The sequence below is a fragment of the Acyrthosiphon pisum genome, chromosome A2 (genome assembly GCF_005508785.2).
Source record: "Acyrthosiphon pisum isolate AL4f chromosome A2, pea_aphid_22Mar2018_4r6ur, whole genome shotgun sequence".
Taxonomy (NCBI): Eukaryota; Metazoa; Arthropoda; class Insecta; order Hemiptera; family Aphididae; genus Acyrthosiphon; species Acyrthosiphon pisum.
The window spans coordinates 78,954,785-78,973,670 of NC_042495.1; the positions used below are offsets into that span (position 1 = coordinate 78,954,785).

At 29.2% G+C, this 18,886-nt stretch overlaps 3 protein-coding genes across 5 annotated transcripts; 2 read left to right on the forward strand and 1 right to left on the reverse strand.

The window, feature by feature from the left end:
• Positions 1-2,679: 2,679 nt before the first annotated feature.
• On the forward strand, positions 2,680-7,201 carry LOC100168460 (protein croquemort). 2 transcript variants are annotated; one of them, XM_008190539.3, is made up of 10 exons: positions 2,680-2,923; positions 2,984-3,240; positions 3,689-3,842; positions 4,092-4,252; positions 4,394-4,535; positions 4,594-4,812; positions 4,911-5,125; positions 5,425-5,701; positions 6,203-6,276; positions 6,349-7,201. In XM_008190539.3, the coding sequence occupies exons 2-10, from the start codon at positions 3,191-3,193 to the stop codon at positions 6,578-6,580; spliced, it is 1,524 nt and encodes a 507-aa protein (XP_008188761.1). In that variant the 5' UTR covers positions 2,680-2,923; positions 2,984-3,190; the 3' UTR covers positions 6,581-7,201. The 2 variants fall into 2 exon arrangements, with proteins under 2 accessions (XP_008188761.1, XP_001944867.2); XM_001944832.5 differs by having other exon boundaries at positions 2,724-3,240.
• Positions 7,202-7,915: 714 nt separating this feature from the next.
• On the reverse strand, positions 7,916-13,975 carry LOC100162338 (kelch domain-containing protein 3). 2 transcript variants are annotated; one of them, XM_029489800.1, is made up of 8 exons: positions 13,616-13,975; positions 12,866-13,163; positions 12,616-12,777; positions 9,240-9,427; positions 8,951-9,164; positions 8,574-8,885; positions 8,408-8,507; positions 7,916-8,289 (listed from the first exon to the last, which is right to left on the reverse strand). In XM_029489800.1, the coding sequence occupies exons 2-8, from the start codon at positions 13,014-13,016 to the stop codon at positions 8,193-8,195; spliced, it is 1,224 nt and encodes a 407-aa protein (XP_029345660.1). In that variant the 5' UTR covers positions 13,017-13,163; positions 13,616-13,975; the 3' UTR covers positions 7,916-8,192. The 2 variants fall into 2 exon arrangements, with proteins under 2 accessions (XP_029345660.1, XP_008188760.1); XM_008190538.3 differs by lacking the exon at positions 13,616-13,975 and adding an exon at positions 13,363-13,490.
• A 2,362-nt stretch (positions 13,976-16,337) lies between these two features.
• LOC100164420 (serine/threonine-protein phosphatase 2A activator-like) lies at positions 16,338-18,870 on the forward strand. Its single transcript, NM_001162153.1, is given in 7 exon segments — positions 16,338-16,609; positions 17,577-17,780; positions 17,849-18,066; positions 18,137-18,261; positions 18,329-18,438; positions 18,440-18,538; positions 18,619-18,870. Coding segments are annotated over 7 exon segments (1,005 nt in total). The 5' UTR covers positions 16,338-16,537; the 3' UTR covers positions 18,796-18,870.
• The last annotated feature ends 16 nt before the right edge of the window (positions 18,871-18,886 follow it).

Below are 18,886 nucleotides of genomic sequence, written 5' to 3' on the forward strand. Positions count from 1 at the left end.
AATCGCAAATTTCCTTTAAAAAAAATGTTAAATATAATATAGTAGCAGTAGGCGGAAAAAAAAGCCTAGAAATATAAATATAAATGTGAACACATGTATACTGTACTCCTAATTAGTAATTTAGTAATTACCGTGTACTTATAGGCTATAACAAAATATAATAATATATCATATATTATAATGAAAATAATAATTGCCTATATAGATCACTTCTACCTATTATATAGCCCACCCCAAAAGTTATTTCTATATATACGCCACAAATGAATCGACTTCTTATAAATTTAAAGTTAAGATTATTATCTAGGCAATATATTATATTTTAATTTTAAAGCGAGTTATGAGTATTTTATGATGTACAATTATAATATATAAGTATGTGTTTGCTTTGGGGATTTTTTTTTCCGATTACATTTCTCTGGGGTGGCTTCAAATGACACCTTATCCAGAATGATTTTAAAATCTTTAAAGGCTAGGGTTTGGCACAGAACAATATCGTGGTCAAAAGACTTTTCGGGAGTAAAAATTACTATATAATTTATGACCTAGCATACTTAGGTGCTGTAGACTTAAGTAAACCAACGTTTTTACATAAAAACGGCGTACCAAAGTTCAGGCGGCTATAACAATATCGCGCCACCTAATTTTAGGCCACCGGTGCCATCGCATCGGATTAGTGCTGAACACAGCACTAACACACATCCTATGACGTCAACCACCCTCTCCTTAGTCGTGGCATTTTCCATATAAATAGAGGCCGTTTTCTTAAAGGACTTCAGAGTAGCTAGAGAGAAGATAGAAGTAGTTATCCCAAACGTATAGTACTTGTGAGGGTCGCGGACTAGTAACAGCCACATTAAGTCATTACTCGTTAAGTATACTCTCAGTTTTAGTTTAACTTACAATTCCGGCAGAATCATAATATATTCTGTCGACAAGCTTTAAAGCCCAACTTACATTCTAATTATTTTTATTATGCAATAAAAAATATTATCATATTTAACATATTATTGTGTTCAATATTTATTTAACAAACTTTAAAATCTCTTCCAATCCAGTACACGACGTGTACGTGCCTTCGTCGTTAAAGATTAGCGAGCAGTAACCAATCACGGACAGCGACAGATTACTACAGTCTTTTTCGATCATACCATATAAACGTTGAAGAGTATTGGACTGATACAACTATAACCCTGGCACCCTGCAGTATTATATATATTTTTTTTTTAATATTTAGTAGTGACCATATGCAAAAATTAGGGAGCTTGGGGGCTAGGCCCCCCAAACTTAGCCGTAGCCTCCCCCCCCCAAAAAAAAACCTAGGATATACAATTTTGAAAAGATGATATATTGCAATGGTCTGCTTGCCTTTAATATATATTCAGCCCCCCCCCCCCCAAGTCAAAAGTTTAATTGCACCTATGGCAGTGACTCACTATTATTTTTTTTTATATATATAATATAGAATTCTAATTTCCGTCTGACCTCTGACCAGTGACCGAATTTCAAGTTCCATATTTTATTTTACTTGACATTATTTTTAATGACAATATTATTATTATCAAGGTTTGTAGTGTTTGTACCACAACCACAGATTAATTTATTTTGTACTTTGTAGCACAGATATATAATATTATAGTGTATATTAGAGAGCCAAGATGATAAAAAATGGAAAAATAATAGCATTTAGTACTAAAACTCAATGATAATAGATAATATATAAAGGCTCTCTAGTGTATATAGGGACTATACAGTGTGTGATCGCTAATTGAGAACACTCAATATCTTTGAGTAGGGCAATGCAATTTGAATTTTGTTTTCTATTTGGTTGTTATGACAAATACACTTTTTGATGGCCTATGAATTTTTTTAACTTAATTAGACTTGCGCATGCGCATTACAACTTATTTTTCTTAAATGACAACCACCTATACTAATTTTTTCGCCTAATTTTTCAATGGATTTTGGTAGTTAAACCAACTTTCTAAGTCCAAAATTGACTAAGTTACAATCAATCAAAATACGCCCAATTTTCAGGTTTTTTCATTGTAATTCTGAAAATAATTGTTCTAAAATTTTTATAGAATTAACATTTTCATTACTATTAATTTAGACGATATTTAAACGTTCGGTATTCTAATTTTCACTTTAATTTGTGGACTATGAATAATCCTAAAAAATGAAAAAACTAGAAATTGCGCATATTTTGATTGGCTGTAACTTGGTCAACTTTGGACTTAGAAAGTTGGTTCACATGGCTAAAGTATTTAGCCATGGTTGGTTCAACCACCAAAAATCCATTTAAAAATTAGGCAAAAAAAAAATTAGTAGTTAAAATAGGTGGTTGTCATTAAGAAAAAAAAGTTGTATTGCGCAAGTCTAATTAAGTTAAAAAAAATTATAGGCCATCAAAAAGTGTATTTTTATGTCATAACAACCAAATAGAAAACAGAATTCAAATTGCATTGCCCTACTCAAAGATATTGAGTGTTCTCAATTATTAGCGATTACACACTGTATATATGGTTTATACATAATATTATTATTATCTATGACCGTGCTATCATATTGAATTTGTTATGTTAAAATGTTATATTATGGTGCTAAACCTTGAATAAAAAAAAAATATAATATGTTATAATAATAATATGTTGTAATATTGTATAATTTCGTAGATAACAGCGTTACGATGTACATTAACATCGTAAACAATTTTTATACATGTTATTAGGTACAAAGATGTCAAATTATAAAATATAAATTTATTATATTGGAACAGACTGCGATGGGAATAATTTTTAGTCATTCGTCAATCTGCATTACTTTGGATTAAAATCATTATTATTTTATATTTATTACATTCGTGCCGTTCTTTAATTTTAAATACTTGAAAAACACCGATTGTGCGATTGATACTGACCATGTGAGACGATAACTATTACGGTTTTCATAGTGATTACTTAATACTTATTTGTTCAATTAGACCGCAGAATGTATGAAAGAATATAATATGATTAGACTTTAAACCAAAAGACATTATTACAAGTTCGTCATTGTCGTCGTTTTCTCTTAGTCTTGAGACGTTGCTGTTCGATTTTTGTACAATTTACACGGTTTGCAATGCGATTTAAAGATAATATACTTCATCAGGTATAAATTATTACACATTTTAATAATTGTTTGTCAGCTAATGGTGAAGCTCTATCATCTGACAATGAGTCACGACATAGAGGAAACAGAGTAAGTAAATAATATCACAACGTAACAATTTTTAGAGTTTATTCCGAGCTTATTAAAAACATATTTAAACATTTAATATCCACCTAACTCTCTTTAACCACGTCCACTGAGAAGTGTACAACTCTGAGCAATATTGATTATTGGTGTCTGACTCTTATTATTATTATTATTAGGCAATTAAGTTGCAAAGATTTATTATAATATAAATATTGATAGGTATACAGTAAATAATCGGTTATAATACCAATTGTTTCCTTTAAATATTATTTTTTGTGAACATTGATTACATTTTACACAATTTAATGTTAAAACGTCAAGATTATAATTTATTGCAATTTCTATTATGAATACATTGTTAATATACCTGTTTTAATTAGATACATCTATATAAATATTAGATACTATTATATTTTAATTTTAATATCTAACAATTTGTAATTTGTTTCAGGAGGTTGATTACAGCCAAAGATGAGCATAAAGACTCAAAATGTTGTGGTTTCTGGTGTCAACTTGTACTCTCATTGCTCGGCATTATATTTCTATTCACAGGAATTATCATGGCCGATTTGTGGCCACAGATATTTGACAACATAATGAAAAATGTAATGCTTGATTTTATTTAACAGTTAGAATTAACTCGTAGATTAAATTTAATGAATGCTAGTTATTTTTCTCATCTTAATTACTAATTACTACTTTTTTCTACATATCTACTACCGCCATCCGTCTAACACTATTTAGTTTACTGGTATTTCACTTTTCCTATAAAAAATATCTTATAGGTAATAAATGTTATGAAAATATAAATTATTCTAAACTTATAGCTCTAATTAATGTTTTGTGTTTTTCAGAAACTTGAATTAGAAAATAATACACTAACTTATGAGTATTGGAAACAAATTCCAGCGCCATTGCATATGAGTGTATACTTGTTTAACTGGACAAATCCAGAAGCCACGCTACAGACAGGAGATTTACCAATATTGCAACAGTTAGGACCATACGTCTTCAGGTACCAATGAAATATAAATATTGCATTACATTTAAATGAACTTTGAATTAGAATCAAAAATTGGTCGGAAATCTTCATTTAAAATTCTTCAATACTGTATTCATTAAATAAACAATGAAAATAAGATATGTATAATTTCAGAGAAAACCGTACCAAAGTGAATGTGACATTCAACAATAATGAAACAGTAACATACATGCAGTTGAAAAGTTGGAAGTTTGATCAATCTCTTTCAAATGGCTCATTATCCGACCATGTTACCACAATTAATATTGTGGTTAATGTAAGTTTTGTAGTAAAAATATTGAATATTTTGATTATATCAGCTTAAACTTTTGTAGATTTTGGGCGAAAAACTACAAGCCATGAATAAACATTGGATATATGTTCTTACTAACTACTATTTGAAACTGTCAAACATTAACAAGCCATATGTAACAAGGACAGCTGGCGAATTAATTTTTGATGGTTACGAAGATCCGCTTTTGGACATTGCAATCAAACTAAAAGCTTTTTTCCCCATTGACATACCGTTAAAAAAAGTGGGATGGTTGTATGGTGTAATATATATTTATTTATTTGGAAACTATTAACACTATAATATATTCTCAATTTACCTCATATTATTTTAAAAATGAATTACCCAATGAATTTACAGATGAATATGTCTACTTCGTCAGATGGCTTAATCAACATGTATACTGGGAAAAATGACATTGAAAATGTTGGACTTGTGCATTCGGTCAATTACAATACAAAGTTGAATGTGTTCAAGAAAGATTGTAGTTATTCAAATGCTTCTGCAGGAGATCTATGGCCTGAACATACTGCAATGCAACCTAACATGTCAATTTATATACCTGGTATTTGCAGGTAAATTTATGTACAAACTATGAACTATAAATTCCAAGACTGTTTGTTTATCCCAATTTTACAATTAAATTTAAATACAAAATAAACATAATGAAAGAAAATCTCTATTTTTACCAAAATGTTTAAAGGATCTCAATTGATTGGTATTTTAGATTAAACCTTTTGTTAAAAATATGTGTAGCCTAAAATTATTATTTATGCTTATGTAAAATGTTAAAATAAAACTAGTGTCATTTTCAAATATTAATTAATTTAAATAAATTTTAAATAATTATTTACTAGATTAAAATCATTTTTAGTGCAATTACTATGCTAAACAACAACTATACATTCATTAATGGTATAAAAGGAGTTGAATTTGTTGCTGGATCTGATGTTTTTAACAATACTTGTTATTGTCCAACATCTGGATGTCTGTTGCCTGGGGTACGGCCATTAAGTTTATGTGGAGACAATGCACTTCCTATATTCATATCATTTCCACATTTCTATTTAGCTGATAAATCGTATAGAAAATCAGTAATTGGTATGAATCCCAACAGGACTTTGCATGAATTTAAAATGATTTTGGAAAACGTAAGTTATTATTTTATTTTTACAATAATTAAATATTATTATAAAGTTTAAATTTCAAAAAAGCGGGTAAGTGGATGTCTATCTGCTGTAGGTTACAAGTGGGTCACTGTAATGGATGGTATTAAATTTGAATTCAATGATATAATAACATTGTATATGAAAAACGATACTGAGTGGAAACCAGTCAGTCTAGGATATTTTATATTGTTATTACTTATTATTAGTAGTAGCAGGTAAGTTGAATTAATATTATAAAATTACAAAAATATAACTAGAATCATTATTCTTGGTTATTTAATATGTAATTTTATGCTCCAATGCACCAACTAAATTCACTATCCCATATTCCCATCGAACTAGATATTGATGTTGAAATCAAAGCATCTAAAATCAACGACAGACGCAAAAAAAAATTTAAAAACACATTATAAAATTATTGTAAAACTAATAATTTCGTTGCTCCATTCAAAATCTAAAATAACCTTATATTAATTGTTACAGGATTATTCAATACCGCTCGGAGTATATGCTAGACTTCAATTTAATATCAAAGTGAAACCAATAAAGGAATTAAAGTAATTACTAATTACATTTAATTTTTTAATTTTCATTACAAATTTTTATTTACTCTAATTTAAATTTTTTAGAATTTTGAAAAACATGCCAGAAATCTATTTACCTGTGTTTTGGTTTTCTGAAAGTTTTGAAATTCCACGAAATATGTCCGACCAATTGTTGATTGTTACTAACGTATTGCCAATGTTTGTCCCTTACGTATGGCTTATATTGGCATTATCCGGATGTATAATGTTAGTCTTTAGCACTTATCTATGGGTGAGCAGAAAAAATGAATCCTTCACCATCTTGGATCCCATGTGATAAAGACGTTTTTTTTTATGACGATCTCAATATTCCTAAGAGAAATATATCAAACTAAAAGCATCACTTTCCGGTGATATATTACCATTTTTAACATGGCCATATTAAATAATTTTAAAATGTATTATATCTTATATTATTGATGAGTTAAGAACATGACATAGTTGACTATTAATTGTTTACTTTCCCTTTACTTAATCACATTTTTAATTACATAATTTACCTATCTATTATCTTATAGATTACTTACTTTTAAGAAATTCTATGTACTTTTTATCTATGTTATTATTAATTTAAATATTATTCTTCATTGTTTAAATACCTATTGTAAATCTTTGAAATTTCTGTCAAGTTAAATTAAAGTGTGCAAATTATAAATCGAAATGTAAATTAATAGTGATAAAAGCCATGCTACATGAATAAGGCCGTGACAGAAAAATCCACACTAATTAGTAAAATAAATGTAAAAAAAATTTTATTAATTTTTTTTTGACTATAATGTGTATGATAATGTTGCATTTTTAAATGTTATATTTTTCAAAATTACTGCCAATCCTTTATTGGGATTAGTTTACAATAAATAATATTTGTTATGCCATATTACATTTATTTTTGATTAAATGTGTTATTTTTTTTATTTTGGTTATTCTTGGATAAACAAGATGTAATCAATTTGCCGGGTTGTAAATGGTTCTTAATAATAATCAATGAAGTACTGTTTAATCAGTATTCAATAAAGAAACATTCAATGTTTACTGAACATAAAATTATTTATAATCTACTAATATAATGAATAATAATAATAATACAGTTTATAAAGCTCCAATATTTTCTGTTGATATTAAAATATGTTTAATTTTTGCTGTGCAATGATGGATATGTTTGTTGTCTTATAAGTGTCCTCTGTCGAGGAATGGCGGATATTTCAGCATTTCCATACTCATCAAATTTTGACATTTATACTGTTCCTGGAACCAGTCACGTGGGGATGCGCAGAACCATGTGTTCTCTTGCTGGGCAGAGTATAGTTGTTGTAGTTTTATCAATTATTTAGGTATAAGAAAATATTTGTGCATTCATCTGTTGGATATTTATTAAAAAAAGAAAATTAGGATTGGAATTAAGACTGATATTTTTGTCATTACTTTGAACCAAATGTTGATAATATTGTTAAAAAGTATTCACTATTTGGACGCACCACTCAAAATAATAATATACTTTTATGAATTAAGGATTAACGTTTGGGCCAACTATGGGAAAACTAATAACTATATATAAATATTTTTGGAAGAGAATAAAAATAATTGCTTAATTGATTTAAATCCAAGAGTAAAATATGAAATGTAACAAACAATTATATTATATTAGTATCTATACCTTAGTTATCTAACCTAACATAGTTATAAAAAACAACAATATAAATTAAAACAAGACATATTCCTTATTATAATACTTATTATCTTTAATAAATAAAGTATGTCTTATTATGTTAGGTTATTATTTAGTTTTAATAATGATTTAATATTATTAAAGGTTGGTTATTAGACCAATGTTTAAAATATGCTGTATGTTGTAATGAGTGCAGTGCGTTTTTCATTTCTGTTTTGGTTAGCTACAACGAAAGAACAGGAAAATTTTCCTCATATGACTGCATCATGTTGATCTCGGTTTCCATTATTTCAAAAGGATCAAAGGCAGCCATATCATGCCTGAAAAATGTTTGAAAGGTCTTTAATAACACATGGAAATTTAACCCAAATTAGACAACTTGATTAAAAATTAATGTTACATGAGTAACAGCAACCTAATTATGATGAATTTATTTACTTTAATGATAACGGAATGTGTAGGTCGTTTATATTATCAATTTTCATTTCTTCCATATTCTCCCACACATTCACCATACACATATCTTTTAGACTGGGCTCTATGAAAAAAGAAAAAATTTTGTTATTTATGCAATTCAGATAATTATAAAAATTTAATATTTTACTCAGATCTAAAACATGAAGGTCATCATGATCCTTGAGATTCGAAGGAACATTCATTGGTCCACCCAGATCATAATCCTGAAGTCTCGTAATTATTACTGGTTTGGGAAAAATCGGACTAGTACCGCCAGATATAAATATCCTGTCATTAACTAATTGACAAATTTGTCTTCTTCTAGCACACGGTGGCGTACCCTTTGGTAATATTTTCATCCAGGTGGAACTCACTGGATCATATCGATTTATGTCTTGAAAATGTAAGTCCTTGTTCTTGTTAAACCCGCCGAAGATGTAAAAAAGGCCATTATACACAACTGTAAACAATCCAACACTTACATTAGTAACATTATGGTATTTTTGGTAAATTGTTTTGGCATACATGCAGAATGGCTACGCCGTGCTATGGGTTTAACACCATGGACTTTTGGACGTATCCACTGTCTTCTAGAGGTATCTAAATAATAAATATCAGAACAATATTTATCTTTATCAGTTTGTCTTGGTGCTGCCCAATCACTACGACCACCAAATATATACATTTTATTATCAATAGCAGTGGCAGTATGAAAATCTCTATAAGATGGAGGACGTCCCTATGAAAAATAAACCCATAAAAATTGTTAATGGTATACCTGGTAAATAGATACAATTGTAAAATCAAATATTACCTTTGTTTTGATTATACTCCATACCATGGAGTTTAAGTTCAACATATACAAATCTGAAGCAAACAGACCTGAGCGTTCTTCAAATCCACCAAATATGTACATGCAGTTTTGAATGATACATGCGGAATGGCCATCTCTCGGCTCAGGTTTATTTCCATATACACTTGGTGTTGTCCATTTTAGAGTTTCTAAATTAAAAAAAATATTTTATTGCATAAAAATTATTACAAACATGTTTAATGTTTTTAGGAAAAACATATTTCAAATCAAGAATCAGACCGGCTGTTGATTATACTAACGGATAAAATGTTTCATTATTAAAGCTCTGATTTGATTTTTTTATATTATTAAAGAAATAACGGAACTTTTCTGCTTTACTCAACAACTTTTTTTGTTTTAATGCACGGGTTCCCAACATTTTTAAGTCTACATTCCTCTTTTACATTTTAAAAAATCTCATGCATTGTCCACCTTAAATTATAGTTTAGACAACCTTTTTTTGTTGTTTTAGTGATAAAATATAAATCAACTTAATAATTAATAATATTATTTTAGATTCTGAGTGGAACGATGAATGTATTGATTTTACAATGATGTGTTTTTTTATTTTTTTTGTGTCTGTGTACACGATAAGTAGTCGAAATAATGCTTCGATTTTCAACTTCAGTATCTTGTTCGATTGGAAAGTGAATATCGTTGGTGCATTGGGGAGGTCAAAATTTAAAATTCCCAGTAATTTTCAAAAGCGCCAAGAAAAACCAAAGAAAAATTAAGGAAAAACGGGAATTTTTACGCAAAATCGATTTTTCACAAAATTGAATTTGGTTTTTGGTGTAACTTTAAAAAAAATGACCGTAGAAACATGAAATTTTGAACTGAATGTTTATATTAGCATTTTCTATACGCCATAACATTTTCAAAATATTTTGACTTATTTTGAGCTCTTTACGGACATTGTCAGTTTTAATTTTTTTTAGTTTTTTTTCTAAAAATATCAATAAAATTTTATTTGTTGATTAAAAAAGCTTGAAAATTTAATAGAAGGCTCCAAGTATATTGTTTCAAAGGCAGATGAAAAATATTAAAAATCCTTAGTCACAGTTTTTTTTTATAAGCATTTAAAGTTCAAAAATTGAAAAAAAATATGGAAAGATCACGAAAATTAGCAAATTATTTTGAGTTAAGAATTCGTAAAAATTTTCTTTTTAAATCTAAGATTTTAAAATGTAATACAAGATTCCTTATAGGATAATCTACCTTAATCAAAAAAAAAATTTCTATAAGAAACTCAAATTAAATTTTTATGAGCGTTTGAAATTCATATTTTTACAACATTTGGTATTTACTTGATTTCTTACGTAACGATTTTCTTATTTTGTTGTAATTAAAAAACGTAAATAATAATTTTATTTATTTTGTTGTGATTGTAATGATTGTATAATATTATTTGTGGGTACTTGAAACTTCTAAAGTATACTATTATATATCTATGATAGTACCACGGTTTGTTGTTGATGTATAACGCGTTACCTGATGGATATTGTGATATGATTAATTTGGAATTTATTATTAATACCTTTTATAGGTCAATTTTTTTTTAATACTATAGATAAGTATACCTACCTATAATAGGTATGTCAAATACCTAGACTGACAAACCGTCTCCTCTCAGAATCGTTTTTCTTATACAGTGATATTATATCATTAAATTCAAATTTAATACTATCCATTATACAGTGACCCACTTGTAACCTACTGTACAGCAGAGCGACATCCACTTACCCACCTTTTTATATTTTAAATACAATTTCATAAATATTATAAGTAAAATTAATTTATTGGTTTCAATTTTACTGATTGTAAAATGGAATAATTATTTTAACAGCAAAATGTTCGTTATTTTTATCACTAATAACCCCCCGCAGTATCAAAATTCCCCTCCAGTTGAGACCCACAGTTTTAACGTATGTAGCAAGCTGAAAACAATGTTGAAGTCAGAATTTGGCAGTTATACTTAGTTTTGAAGTTTTCGAGTTTTTTTAAGTCGAGACCCACTCAAAGTGATTTTACATAACAAGGTGAGAGATGTTTTTGATTTTGAATGTCCGAGCGAGCAAGTGGTCACATTGGGTGCATATAAAAATGCTATAAATTTCAATTATCTATAATTTTAAAACCAAGTCCGACCACAAAATTCTGATTTCAGCATCTTTTTCTTCAGCATGATAACTACAAAAGTTGAATAAAAAAAAAGTCTTGACTTGTCATCAGTTCAACTATGCATATTTATTATATGATTTCAGTAGTGAATAAATAATTTCAATAGCATTACAAAACCTTTGTAAGCTAAGAGTAAAAATTATGATTTTAAAAATGCATTGTATAAATATGAATGAAATATTTTAATTAGCATAGTTACTTACTAACCTTTTTGGTTTAATTAGAATATACTGTATCTAGATAATCATAGAAACTATAATTTATTTATTTTAATTACCCATTTGATAAGTAGCATAAAATCTATGTCTTAAGAGGACATTAAACCCACGTGCGTTTTTAAAATAGACAATGTATCAAATTTCTATGTTATATGTATTTTTAACAGGTATTATATTTAACATACTTATAACTAGGTTAAAAATCAAAATATTGTTAAAAAAAACCAATGAGTGTACATAAATGACCTTTGAGTTCGAAAATAAGTGAATTCATTCTAATATTTAAGTGAACAACATAAAATTGGAACTGCTGAGCATTCATTGTGGCGCATGTTATGTAGACTTGGAATACTGTATTCAAATTACTTTTTAAGTATTCCGAATACTTTTTAAATACTTTTTTTTTGAAAGTATTCGCAATACGGTATTTTGAATACTTTTTACAAGTATTCGGAATACTTTTTTAACATTCAATATTAATTTTAATATAATATTTTATAACTAATAGATTATACATTGCCAGATAGGTGTGTTTTATCAAGATTATAATAATGTTCATTTATAAACAAAGAATTGAAAAAGTAATAATTTTGCTATTGAAATCTAAATTTACTAAAAAAAAGTATTCGAAAAATATTTGGAATACTTTTTGTGAAGTATTCCAAATACTTAGGAATATTATTATCATAAAGTATTCGAATACATATTCTGAATACTTTTTTTTTAAGTATTCGGAATATGTACTTGAAATACTTTTTAAAAGTATTTTACCCAAGTCTGATGTTATGCAAAAGTTGGACAAATAGACAACACATGCAAGCATATTGTTTTCTTATTTTTTTAATAATGAAGAAAAATATAAACATAATTTAATTAAGGTACCTACCTATCTAAATATAATATTTTTTCTTTTATTAAGATTTAAAACAATCAATTACCTGTGTTAAAACAGTACAGAGTGTTGCAAACTCTATTATCATTACGTCCGCCCCACAGATAAATATTAGATCCAAGATTAATTGCTGTGTGGCCATACCTCTGGAACGGTACACATGAGCAGTCTTGATTATTTAGCTCCAGTTTCCACCATTTCAATTTTTCTGGAATTACAAAACGAGCATAATATTAATTACATTAGGGATGAACTAGGGCACGCAGCATTAGACTAGACATCCTACAACATTTTACCGGTGTCAAGTATATGTATGTCAATCGGCTTGAACTTTTTGTAGTCTACACCGCTGCAGTAACCACCAAATGTGAAAATGCTCGTGCCGATCGCGACCGCTGCGTGGTTGACTCGTCTAGGACCACCGTACGTGTGAACCGTCCAATACATATTGTGCGGTATCGTGGAGCTAATGGAATCCGTCAACTCGCCACCAGATGAGTTCGAAGAGACTGACGAACGCGAGGCACTGGTGACACAAACACCGAACTCCTATCCTTTTGAACTCCTACACAGCTCTTTTTGAAAAACTTTTTTCTGACAACACAAGTGCCTAGAAATTACGGGAGGACGAGACTACGAGAGCTGTATGGGACGTTATACGCTTATACCTGCGATATGCGAAAACAGGTACAAGCACAGGATAAATAGTACAGAGACTACCTATACAATATTACTGTCCTTTCAGTGTACTAGTGTACAACTACAACAGCAGTCGATCTAGGAAGTTACCTACCTGCCATCCACGAGAGTATGAGACGCGAGTAGTGAGTACTCGAAGCACGAATGTACGATGAGTTGAAAAATAAATTTTTATAAACAAAATGATAGATAAAAATTAAAAACCGTAATAAAAGATGATAATAATAATAATAATAATAATAATAATAATAATAACACAGAATATAATAATAACAACAACAACAACATGAATGAACTACATAATAATAATAATAATATACAGTATACACAGTTGTAGTTGTACACACCACACACGTCCACTGTTCGGTCCCGTTCGCAGTTGGCAGTTCTTTTCTCGCTGGTGGGTCTTTTTTCTACATTCCTACGGTTGGTGCATCGTGCCTGTTCCACATTCGGTCGTCGACTGGACCGACCGCATTACCGCAGGTGGTCGTGCCTTGTGTCCCCTAACACCTGAACACCACCGAACTGCACGGGAGACAGCCGTCATGAGCGGTGAACGGGAAAGTTGTCGAAATCGAAATTGATAGGTATTCCCGGCGAGCAGACAGTGACGATAATCAAACGGTGTGGGCAAATATAATAATAGTGTGCATTGGTGGGTCCGTGGGGGAATAACTTCATAACCGTGTTGGTCTACTGATGGATAATATCATTTATGATAGAACAGACAATCTTAGAGACAAATCTAAGCAGACAATATATTTATCATGGATCAATAATAGATTATATTACCACAGAATAGATAAATTACTATATGTATAGTATACAAAAAAAAAATAATAATAATAGTGCAGCAAAATATTAGTACCATGCTAATAATTTCATATTGTTGACTATTTATTAATTTATTATATTGTCATTATTTAGTTTATGTATTGTCATTTGTCGTACTGACAACATGGTTATTAATAATTTCATTTTTTAATTAAAATCTGTACAATGATCACAAAATAAACGATTCAACTTCCATTTGTATACCTATGTTAAAAAAATAAAAACAAACATGCTGAAATTGAAATACTAAATAATTTTTTTTTTAAAGAAATTTCCCAAGAGGTTAGGGAATATTCCTAAAGACATATCACTATGTGTGACCGTGTTACAACTTGCACGTTGAGCGGTGACCGGACTTCCTAATTTTATATTTAAGCGTGAAAATCATGGTACGCAGGTACATGGACCATGAACAAGACGTATTAACATTACAAATTAAGTAATTATATTGGGTACTATTTATTAAATAGTAAAAGGTGTTAATAGCACAAATAATATTGTACAGTACAAACAGTGGCGTAACCAGGGGGGGTGGTTGGATATTTAAACCCCTCCCATTGACATTTTCCTTCCTAATAAATATATTGTTTATAGGGTTCGGGACTGCTTGCAAGTTATGAATTTGTCTTATGAAATGGCGAAATTAAATACAAAGTTTGAATTTGCAAATTTGTGTATTTTTAACTTAAATGTACATACAATTTTCGGGAAAAATTATATTTGGATAATATTGAAAAATATCTTAAAAAATATTATATTTGGTTAGGTACAATAAGCGATAACTTTGAGATTTGGGGAGGCCAATAAAATTGAATAAGCTTAAAAAAATTAAGTAAATGTAGTGGCGGAGGGGTGTTAAAGTTGTTGGTGGAGCTTGGCTACAGTTGGCCCCATATTCGCATATGTAAGATTTCATAAGTCTCTTTGTGACAAAACTGTGTAGTTTAAACTATTATTGTAGATTGTACGAAGAAATGAACATCAGTAGATATACAAGTACGTGTTCGTTTATCACGGTGTTCGCATATCACGTTATTCGTTATTACTTATTTATTAACCTAGTACCTATTGTATGCCAGTATTTTATTTTATTTATTTATTTATTTATCAGGTTAGGTTACCATGATTAGGTTATATACTTCTTATTTTTTAGTTTTTTATTACCTAAATTGCAATATGTTTTATGATTTTTCTAAAATAATATAAAAATATAGCTACATAGTACCTATACATATATTTAAGCATATTTCGAAAATTTTGACTGCATATTTCGATAATTTTTAGTGCAACAAGTCAAGTTCTGGACTGTAAATTTATTTATATACGAAAACTGTAAAAACTTAGTTTTAATCTATACTTAAAACCCCCCATTTCATAATCCTGCCTACGCCACTGAGTACAGACGTACAAGGTACATTGATATAAAATATAATATTATCTTATTTATCTTGCACAAAATACTAGTAAACACTAAACGTCTACACAAGCACACAACTACCTTTTGTCTAATGCTTAGATGTTATGTGAAGTCGTAGAAAAAGTGTTTCTTCTTGTCAGTTAAAAATGGAGAAATTTCTTAAAAACCGATCAAAGTAAAAAAAAGTTAATACCAGCACTATATACGACTAAAAACCAAGATACGAATTATATTTACGGCAATTAGCTGTACTTTCATGATGTAAAAAGTATTAAAAATGTTTCATAATATCATTGATTATACATATGTATAATCAATGATAATATGTTAATTTATATTTTGAGTTAAGGGGTGAAACACGATTGCGGACGATAATTATAAAACAAAAGGTAGTATGTTGCACCCAAAAAATGACACGACTGTGGTCAAAATTTAATGAAACAGGTAATCGAAATAGGTATTATTGTATATTATATAGACACAACTTTCAAATAGACAATATAGTGGATATAGGTACTTTGTTAATAGCTGCTATCTACCCTAAGTATTTTATTTACCATAATTCTATGTTGGGTAATATGCTATTTATAAATGAAAATAGTTACTGGTTTAGTCTCTGGTAGAGTACTGAATAATGGTGGGTATTATTTAAAGTTATTAAACTTGGGATAATGCTGAGCCACGTTATCAAGTTTTCTTATCAGTAATAGAACAATAATATTATATTATTTTTGTACTGACTACAAAACTGAGTAATAATAACAAAGCCAGCACTGTACCTACCTAAATAGTAAATATCTTTATTATTCTAAATTAGTAAAATTTCGTATTAGTCTGTACTCTGTAGTCATTACCACGATTAAAGACAGTCTTGTCTATGAAAGACAGTATCTATCTTTAATCTTGGTCATTACTATTAAATTGCTTGAACAGAAATAATATACGACTGTGCTACTCGACTACAAGAACTTCTACTACTACAATCTTCTCAGAACACTAATTTAAAGGCGACAGTATGGAGGAGTTCAAGACAAGAGTGAAAAACGAAAGCGATATGGATGCATGGGAATCATCTGAAGCATACGACGTAAATTTAAGATAATATTATGAATTTACTCGTTGAGATTAAACTTAATGCAAATCTTCAAAGATTTAGGACGTTTGTCTGTGTGTATGATGTTAACTCTTTCTTCATGATCGTTTATAGCAGGGATGGCGAACCTATGTCACGCGTGTCACGGAGTGACACACTTGCATTATTTCAATGACACGCCAATTTCAAACATAATTCATAATTTTTACTTCACTTTTCAAAAAAATAATTGATAATTTCCTAAGCTCCTAAACGATTAGATTAGATTATCAATAAATTCGTTTTTCGCGTTTACGTACAAACGTAGGTACAACAGAACAGTCAACAGATAACAGATAGTTTCGGATGCCTTACATGACAACTAAAAAAAAAAGGTCTGCAAAGTTTCTGACACGCGAGGCAAATAAAATCAAACCAAACATTTTGATTTGACACGCAGTTATCAAAAGGTTCGCCATCCCTGGTTTATAGCGTCTAGTGTCAACGAAGATCTGTTTAAATAGGTGCCATGCACGATCATCGTGTGTGCACCCTGATTATAATATAATATAAATGTATTTGTTTATTTATTTTATTTGAATTTCATACAATGAATACTGGCCTGACTTAGGAAACTCGTGAGTTTTCCCAAGAAATATAGTAGTATATTATAGTTTTTACTTAATTTACATAAATTACTTTCAATTTCTATGGGAAATGAATAATGTTCAAGTGATATAGGAAATATGTACCTCATTGTTTCGATTTACGTATTTACGGTATTGCCCGTGGCCGCCTGGTGACTTCTTATTTGGAACAGAGTATATGTATCTTCTCGATGTTATATAACATATTATATAATGTAATGTTAAGTTTGTTTTTTTTTAAATCTGATGACAACGTTCATTTACTTATTCATGAACTCATTTCAAGCCGAGGGGTAATACAACTATACTAACGACACGTTTATTGTCTTTTATAGGATTATATTGGATTCATAACAGCCATGAACAAATCCGTGTATGCCATACCATCAAACAAAACTTTGACGCTGTCAATTGAGATTTCACAGTTATTAAATGTATTGAACACAATTGATGATTGGATTACAGAAGTGGAACCATTGAAAGAGAGCTGTAGGTTTGGAAATAAAGCTTTTTCTACATTTTACAATTTATTAAAAACGGTTAGATAATAACAATTGATTAAAAATTATGTTGAATGGTGAAGATTTATTTTAAAATTTGTTTTCAGAGATTGCCCGAAATATTGTCAAAAGAATTGTCGTCAGTCGACCAACCAAACATTATTGAGCTAACCGCTTATATTGTTGATAGCTTTGGTAATCCAACTCGTATCGATTATGGCACTGGACACGAAATGTCATTTTGTATGTTCTTGTGTGGCTTATACAAAGTAGACGTATTGAAACAAAGTGACAGTAAAGCTACAGTCAACGTGCTATTTTCAAGGTTAAATTTTTATATTCATCTATGTTGACAGAGTTAATTGTAGATTTGTTTACAACTTTACTGTTTTCAGATATTTAGAAATAGTTCGTAGACTTCAACTCAGGTATCAAATGGAACCAGCTGGAAGTCATGGTGCTTGGAGTTTAGATGACTACCAGTTTGTACCTTTTATTTGGGGTAGCGCACAACTAATCGGTAATACTAAATTATTGTAATTTGAAATACTATTTAGTATTTTAAAAACCAAATTGATTATTTTTAGAAAACCCAGATTTTAATCCAAATTTGTTTGTTGACGAAAAATGTGTGCAACAGTTCAAATCGAAGTATATGTTCCTCGGATGTATTGATTTCATTATGCAAGTAAAAAAAAGGATTGTTTCATGAACATTCTAACCAACTTTGGAATATTAGTGGTGTTCAAAGTTGGAATAAAATCAATGAAGGTCTAATTAAAATGTATAAAAAAGAGGTAATATTACAAATTTGTATAATTTAATTTTTTGTTAAATTTTTATCCGAGTGTTCATTTATCCATTATTACTATTTCAGGTACTGGGAAAATTCCCAATCATTCAACATGTACCTTTTGGAAATTTATTTAATTTTAAACAATGTATAAAAAAAAAAACCTTTGCTACACCATCGGTGATGAAAACTCCTGCACTGTCATTATTGGAAAAACTAAAGAAAACCGACCAATCAGTGCCAAACATAGTAAATAAGTAAATTATTGTCACATTTGTAAACTTATACAAATGTGTTTATACTTAATGTGAATTAAATATCAGCTATATCTTAAAAGTTTTCTACATTATAT